General features: G+C 38.2%; 1 protein-coding gene across 2 annotated transcripts in view; it reads left to right on the top strand.

Annotated features, from left to right (window-relative positions):
• The window catches only part of LOC138699440 (hemolymph lipopolysaccharide-binding protein-like), a 31575-nt gene extending 24526 nt beyond the window's left edge, over positions 1-7049 (top strand). For both annotated transcript variants that reach the window (XM_069825310.1, XM_069825319.1), the window contains one exon: positions 5627-7049. In XM_069825310.1, the coding sequence (XP_069681411.1) occupies positions 5627-5781 (155 nt within the window). In that variant the 3' untranslated portion in view covers positions 5782-7049. The remainder of the gene's footprint in view (positions 1-5626) is intronic.
• The last annotated feature ends 1463 nt before the right edge of the window (positions 7050-8512 follow it).

Below are 8512 nucleotides of genomic sequence, written 5' to 3'. Positions count from 1 at the left end.
GACCATTCGGCTGGTCTGCCTGCTGCCTGTGTTCAACCTTTGCAAGGTAAGCGAGGAGTGAAGGCTCTGCAGTTCACAGCTCGAGAGCGCTGTTCGACATCACTGGTGTAATATATAAAAATACATTTAAAAAATTTTGTGCATTAGTTTCTGAGTGACCATCGTAGTATAAACAATAGTAATATGCGTTACAAGAGCGGTATGTTGAAGTTTTCATGTTCGAGGAAAAGTTTGAAAAAGCGAAACGTAGTTGAGCTTTTTTAATTTCCGAGAATTGAAAGGAAACATACCGCTCGTGTATCGTACATTATTTTGTGCGAAGATCGTTTATTACATACCTGAAAGAGGAATTTCTAATTAGTTGCAATGAAATCTCCATCTTGGTTTCTGTTCAATGACGGCAAATTTGCAAAACAAAAATATCTATCTTCAACATTGTTGCTTTAAAATGTTTTCTGTGTTTACTATACTCCAGCAGGTCGTGATATACGTCTGTCTTTTTTTTTTCTCCCAGTCTATGATAAGCCTGGAATCTTGTTGATTTTTTCACGCCTTCCTTAATGTTACCTGCATCACGAATGCAGTAACTTTAGTGGAGTTGTAGAGTTTACTTAATTTTTGCAAATATTTAAAAACAATAATTAACAGTGCAATTTAGGTGAAATTGCAGTGGTAAGTTTCCAATTTATAATTATTACTATATTGAACTCTCTAAAAATAATATGTTAAAAGCCTAAAGCAGTAAAATCAATATGTCACTTAAGCGGTAAGAAGAGGGAAATTGTTATGTGTGTTCGGTTGGGAATACTGAATGTGGAATTTTAGACTTACCGCGGATTGGTTTTGTGCGGAAACGAAGCAAATACGCACGATCTCGCACAAAATTAGATACTGGATCATGGATCTCGATAATAATAATAATAATAATAATAATAATAATAATAATAATAATAATAATAATAATAAATCCGTGTCGCTACAGTTCTTTTAACGTCCCAGATCGACGAACCGGTTGCTAGCCTCACGTCCACATGCTGAAGCAGAGGTGGACTATCATCCAACGAGAATGAAGGTATCATGTCGTTGGAACGATGATCCCCCCAGCCGTTATAGCCGGCTTTCGTAAATGGATTTCGCTATTTATTGAAGCTCCCTAAGTGCACCACGATGCTGGGTATGCACCGGTCCCATACACTGGCTGAAATTTTATGAGAAAATTTCTTCCCCCGTGTGAACTCGAACCAGCGCGCATTCCGTAACTCGAGTACTGTACTAGACATGGTGTCTTAAACCATGACGCTACGATGTGGGGCACCTGAAGTAGGCTAGGCACTATAAGCTATAACTTAAGCAAGCACTTAAAAATGACCAAATATCAATCTTGGATTAAGTTCCCTACTTATGTGCACAGGAATAAAATAGGCAGGCAAAAAGCGCAATGTCCAGGTTCTAATAATTGAATAAATGATTTATTATTATTATTATTATTATTATTATTATTATTATTATTATTATTATTATTATTATTCATAATGATTTGTCCAAGGGAAGATCTTTTACTGCAAACCCAGCATTTTCCAATCTTTCTTATTTTTCGCTTTCCTCTTTGTCTCCGCATACGAGCCATGTATCTTTATGTTGTCTATCATCTGATATCTTCTTTTACTCCGAACTTTTCTTCCATTCACCACTCATTCCAGTGCATCCTTCAGTAGGCAGTATCATCTTAGCCTTTTTCTCTTTCTCATCAGTTTTAGCATTGTTCTTTCTTCACCCACTTTTTCTAACACAGCTTCGTTTGTTATTCTGTCTGTCCATTTTACAGGCTCCATTCTTCTCCACATCCACATTTAAAATTCTTCCAGTCGTTTCTCTTCACTTCGTCATAATGGCCATGTTTCTACCACATACAATGCTACGCTCCACACAAAGCACTTCACCAGTCTCTTCCTTAGTTCTTCGTCCAATTTTCCTCAGAAGATGCTCCTTTTTCTATTAAAAGCTTCATTCACCATTACTATCCTCCTTTTGACATGGAATGGAATGAAATTGAATGGAATTTACTGGCGGGGGACAATATGTACCTGCACTCCGACCTGTTACGATCTATTGCGCTAACCCTCAAGCTAGGCGCATTCCCAAATCCACACCGGCTGACTACACTAAGGTTCGTTGCGTACCCAGGTTTCTAGCAGGCAACCACACTCGTCCCCAGGCCAGCCCCCTCCGTTCGTCGCCAGTCGGCGGCGATCTGGAAATCCTATGGAATGATGACGAAATGGAGAAATGGTGACGGAATGATGTAGGTGCCTAATATGGGGAACCCCGAGAAAAACTTAATCTGCGACCTTGTCCGCCATAAGTGTCAATATGTATGTTTCAATGAAAAATCCCAGACCTGACCGGGACTCGAACCTGGATCGCCTCCGTGACAGCCCGGAGGTGTGACCACTCAGCACCACAGAGGTTCCTTTTGTCTTCCTCGCAGCAGCGCATATTAATTTTATAACAATAATAATAATAATAATATTATTATTATTATTATTATTATTATTATTATTATTATTATTATTATTAGGTTGGTGCATATTTCGGTAGCGATTTTTCATAAGTTCATTAAACACATCAGATCCACATAAGAGAGAAGTTAGTCATCAACAATATATTCTCCAGTGGCGTAGCGTCAATGTAAGCTAAAAAGCTCAGCTTCCCCAGTTAATAACTTCATAATAAACCTGCAGTTTATGAACAAAATTATGTATTAATTTTAATACAATTTATATTTACTCGTTAAATGTTGTGATGCGGCAGCTTAGGATGATTTGTGATGCAGCAGTAAATAAGAAGCCTGCACACACCAGCTTCCAACTCCCTCCACTGTTCTATAAGCAAACTGTTTTCTTTCACGCATTCTTCTGTGTAACCCACCCCGCAGATTTGCCATTCCTTTCTAACTAAACTACCTGGTCGCAAGGCAAGCAAGAAGCTAGCTTTCACATTTAAAACAGTTTAGTTTCCGAGTTATCCCTTTCGTGAGTTGTGTTCAGTTGAAGTGTTAGTGTGCATTGTGGCTGATATAATAAATAATGAGTGAAATAACAGTTCCTGACACTAATGTACTTGAATTTTTGAGGACAATTCCATTATCAAGACTGACTTACGAACAAAAGTGTGATTTAAAAAACAAACGACCGACTCCTTTGCTGCCAATAAAGGACACAACCAAAAGACAGACGCGTACTTTTCAATCATCATGGTACACAAGATACAAGTGGCTTACAGGGTGTGTGGTGAAGAACAAAATGTATTGTTATGTGTGTATTTGAAGCTTGCTTCGTATACATTGAGCCACTCTTCAGACTTTTGCAATCTACCTCTGCTGGTATCACAGTGTGTCATGCCGAAATACATCTTGCTATTCGCAACTTAGAAAATCTAAGAGAAGATATCTTCATTGAAAACTGCTTCGAGAAAAGTAAAAAGCTAAACAACAATTTGTCATATAATGAAAAACACCAAATATCTTTGAGAGCTGTAACTTATGAAATATTAGATTCTCAAATAGTTAAAATGAAATTGAGATTTGAAGACTTTCCCCGTCTTGAGTTTGTAGAATTAGTTCAGGAAAAAAAATTCATGGACTACAGAACAAAATTTCCCTCTAATCAAGTGGCTGACTTGGTGAAACAGTATCCATTCTTTGATTCGGAAAAACTTGAAAATGAACTACACAACATTTATGCAGATGAGAAGAAACAGTTACCTCCTCAGGAACTCCTAAAATACTTTGTGACTACTGGACTGGATTCCATATATCAAGAAACGACTAAGTTATTAAGACTAATTCTAACTTTCCCTGCTACGACAGCAAGCAGCGAACGGAGTATGAGCACACTCAAAAGGATCAAAACATGTCTAAGAAACTCCATGTTCAATGATCGACTGTCGTGTATGAGTGCACTAGCCATTGAAAAAAAACTACTTAGTGAACTCTCTTCAGAATCCTCATTTCTGGAGTACGTTATTGACGTCTTCGCAGAGAAGAAAGAGCGGAGAATGGAGATCATCTACAGAAAGTTTTAAGGTAAGGGCATCTGATTTTGTAAAATCATGTAGTTAAAAATAATCTTCTGATAAAGATTTTAACGTTGATTGACGTAATTATACTAATACTGTATCTATTGACGGTTAATATTGTGATTTCTCTAAATATAACAGGGAGTGAGCTGATGTTAAATTATACATATTGTACATGTCTATTTGTTAGAGATATGTGTAAACCATGAAATCATATTTTACTATGTACCATTTGAGCTGATGCCTTACTGGCGTTACTTATGAGGTTCCAACCAATCTTCAGACTGCTGACTTGACATTGACTACTATTTATTTTAAGACTACATTTTCGCAAGATATATGAAAGACAACTTGAGTTAGCTTCCCCTGCTCAAAATTTCACGCTACGCCACTGATATTCTCCTTCACTATTTACAAGTCTGCCAACGCTGGAGTAGTTTTTCGATTCCACGCCTGTAGAAATCGCATGGTTTTGAGTTTAAAAAGTCGTCAAGTCATTTTCGGAGCGCATTTTCATCCGGAAAGGAAATTCCTTGAAGGTTGTTCGATAGAGAGCGGAAAAGGTGAAAATCTGAGGGAGCAAGATCAGGTGAATAAGGTGGGTGCGGAATGACTTCCCACACCAACTACTGGATAAAGATTTGTGTCAGGTTAGCAGAGTGTGGACGGTCGTAATCGTGGAATAGCATCACTTCACGCGGTCTTGTTGGTCGTTTTTCTTGGATTGCGTGTGCAATACGTCTCAGCTGGTGGTAATAAATGTCGGACGATGGTGGAATGGTTACAGTTCACACATTTTCCCGTTCTCGGGTACACTGACGTTGATCATTGTGGATTAATGTGTTTAAACGGTCTTCATTAAACCCCAAAATTCTTCCTGACTAATGTCACAATGACTCTCCTTGAAACGAAAAAACCATTTTCTTCTCTCTCCGATACCATTGCCCCAAACACGGTGCAAATGTTTCTGGCCCCCTCCGCTGCTTTCCCCCCTCTTTTGAACTCAAAAAGAAGAACATATCGGAAATGTTCCACTTTCTCCACTTGACACTTCATTTTCTAGCCTCCACGGCTCCACTCACTAACCACAAAAATGAAAACTTCAAATATGTAAACTCAAGCACAATACTTGAACTTCAAATAAAAAATGACAATCGATAAATAAATCCATAACAACCGGAGCAACAACACGAAAAACAAAAACGCTACGAACTTATCCACCAATATTATTATTATTATTATTATTATTATTATTATTATTATTATTATTATTATTATTATTATTATTATTATTACGGGAACAGCCCCAGTGTTTTGTCAGCTGAGATTGCTGGTGCGGAGGGTCTGCGATCGACTACCAGTGACCCAATCTTGAGCCTCACGTGGAATTCTTATTAAATAATATTTTTCTTAATGATAATGATAGCGACAAAGAGGTTAACGATGTGGCGAGCTCTAACATTCCTTTGTCATCATACTGCTTTACAAACTGTCATTGAAAGCTCCAGTCGTCTAATGACCATTAATTCTTCTTGACGTTATGTTGCAGGCAAACCTCTAAATGAAACGGGATACTTCAAGTGGCATGCAACAGAAGCATACGGCGGGACCTCGCAAAACTGTGGAGTTACGACAATCAAAGGAGAACTAGCTGACGAAGCATGCTCAGAGCGTCTTGTCTTCATTTGTGAACTAGAGTTATAAACAAAATCCGGATTTTGTTGACGTTATCTTTTTCTTGACACATTACAAAAAATGTTCGTATAATAGGCCTATACAAAATAAATAACACAACACCTATTCTATTCGCCGGAACTAAAGACTTAAGTATGTTCACATTGTAGGTAAAGGGTTCTTCGTTATTCATTTCCGATTTATACAAGATTTACTGCAATTTTTAATACAGGCCTGAATGTGTACCATGACATCATCTTTTCTTTAAAAAGACTTCTTCACTTGTCAGCAATCCTCTTAGTCCCGAGAGCCATTGTTGTCTATTCTGCCATTGGGTTTCCTTCAGTCTTTTTCCTTCATGGCTTTCGCAACTCCTGCTCTCAAAGTAAGCCTTGGTTTTCCTTTTTCTCTTCGTTCTGGAGGTGACCAATGAATTACTCTCCTTGGTCATCTCTTATCTTCCATTCTCCCAACATGGTCATAACAGATCAAAGTCCTGGCGGTTATTCGTTTTTGTTTTTCTTAAATTTTTATATGTTCTGTGGATATCGAGTAATATTTTTGTCCTGGAATACATACCGCTACTATTTCGTTGACAGTTACAAATATACAGTTACGGATATACAAATATACCAGTACCAAAACTTCAAATAGGTTACTCTAACAATGCTTAATAAAAATAATGTATCCCATACAATATGTATTAAGTCATTATACAAAATCCTGATTGAGTGTTAGAGAAGGCTCTATGCCTTCAAGTCTGCCAGGTCAAATAAAACCATTATTATTACTATTATTATTATTATTATTATTATTATTATTATTATTATTATTATTATTATTATTATTATTATTACAAAATAAGTAGTTCATCACAAAATGTTGTACACAATACAGTAAATATTATACAGTGCTTTTTACATAATATTATATTGTATTGAAACACTCTGATGCATTTAATGATTTAATGACATTATGTGTACATTATGATGTAGGTGAAATTGTTAAGTAGGATAAAACTACTCTGTGAATTATTATTGTTACAATATTGTGTTGTTAGTGGTAATTACATTACCTGTAATTTGACATGACAATATCTATTTGATCATATTAGTCTTAGCTATAGTATAATTATGTTCGTGTATGTATGTTCTCTTATTGTCATATACAAATAAATGATATTGTGGATATAGGCCTATATGTCTCTATATTATAAATATTATATGATCATTTATTCCAGTATTGTTTCCTTGCAAATTGCTAATCGCTTCACAACAGTTGTCTCTGTTTAGCGCATAATAAAAACTTGGCTTGAAGATCTTTCATTCATTCATAGTGTTCTGTCCAAAGGCGGGTCTTTCACTGCAATCCCAGTATTCTCCAATCTCCTCTATTTTCCGCCTTCCTCTTAGTCTTCGCATACGATCCATATATCTTAATGTTGTCTGTCATCAGATATCTTCTGCCCCGAACTCTTTTCCCGTTTATCATTCCTTCCAGTGCATCCTTCAGTAGGCAGTTTCTTCTTAGCCAGTGACTCAGCCAATTCCTTTTCTCTTTCTGATCAGTTTCAGCATCATTCTTCTTCACCCATTCTTTTCAACACAGCTTCTTCATATCCACATGTTAATGCTTCCAGTCGTTTTTTTAACTTGGTTATTTAACGACGCTGTATCAACTACGAGGTTATTTGGCGTAGATGGAATTGGTGATAGCGAGATGGTATTTGGCGAGATGAGGCCGAGGATTCGCCATAGATTACCTGACATTTGCCTTATGGTTGGGGAAAACCTCGGAAAAAAACCCAACCAGGTAATCAGCCCAAGCGGGAACCGAGCCCGCGCCCGAATGCAACTCCGGATCGGCAGACAAGCGTCTTAAGGTTGACGCTCACTGGCACGAACCGACCGGAACGGAACGAACCGGAAATATTCTGCGAGAGACGTATGCATGTATTTTAAACGGCAAACGCTCACTTGTCCGAACGGAAGCAACCGGCTGCCGGTCCTGACGGACAGGGTTCTCGCGACACGACCCTAGCGGAATTTCCGAGACGGCTGAGGACGATCGTCAGCATTCGTATGTCTTCGCTGGTCTTCGGAGAAAAGTGTGTTGGCTGTTCTCAGTACTTCCCCAGTCAACATGTGCTGGTGCTTTGTCCAGACAGATTATTCTTAAAATGGGTGATGAAAAGTTAATTTTAACAGTGCTAATCGCGCTTCTGTGCTGATTGGCCTTCGAAATGTGATGTTTCCCTTTATTATTTCAGGTGCTACAGTCCATGAGGATTTACTTGTCTAGTCCCTTTTAGAAAGAGAAAGAATACTCACCATCTCTCTCTACCCTCATTTATGGTGACGGCGGTATGGTCGACACTCCTTCCAGCGACCAGGAGTTAGCAGCGGCGGCACTCTCTTCCTCTTCAAATTCTGACTCCTCTCCGCCAGAAAGTTCCTCGTCCGTGTCCGTGTCATCCAAATTTATTACGAATCGATCGCTAATTTCGTCTACTAGTCCGTCCTTCTCCCAATAAAATTGTTCGACTTTTTCCACGTGTTCACAGGCCTTTCTCCAATTATCTTCCGTCACTTTTGCAAGAGCGCTCTCAAACAACAATTTCACATCTTTACTTTTGAACGAAATATTGCGCTTCGCAACGTCATTTTTAACCTGCCCCCATATTAATTCGATCGCGTTTAAATCACAATGGTATGGTGGCTGTCTCACTACAGTATGGGAGTGCATTGTCGCAATTTGGTCG

Source organism: Periplaneta americana, chromosome 1 (assembly GCF_040183065.1).
Source record: "Periplaneta americana isolate PAMFEO1 chromosome 1, P.americana_PAMFEO1_priV1, whole genome shotgun sequence".
Taxonomy (NCBI): Eukaryota; Metazoa; Arthropoda; class Insecta; order Blattodea; family Blattidae; genus Periplaneta; species Periplaneta americana.
The sequence above is the reverse complement of the archived record's forward strand: the minus strand, read 5'-3'. Positions and strand labels throughout refer to the sequence as shown.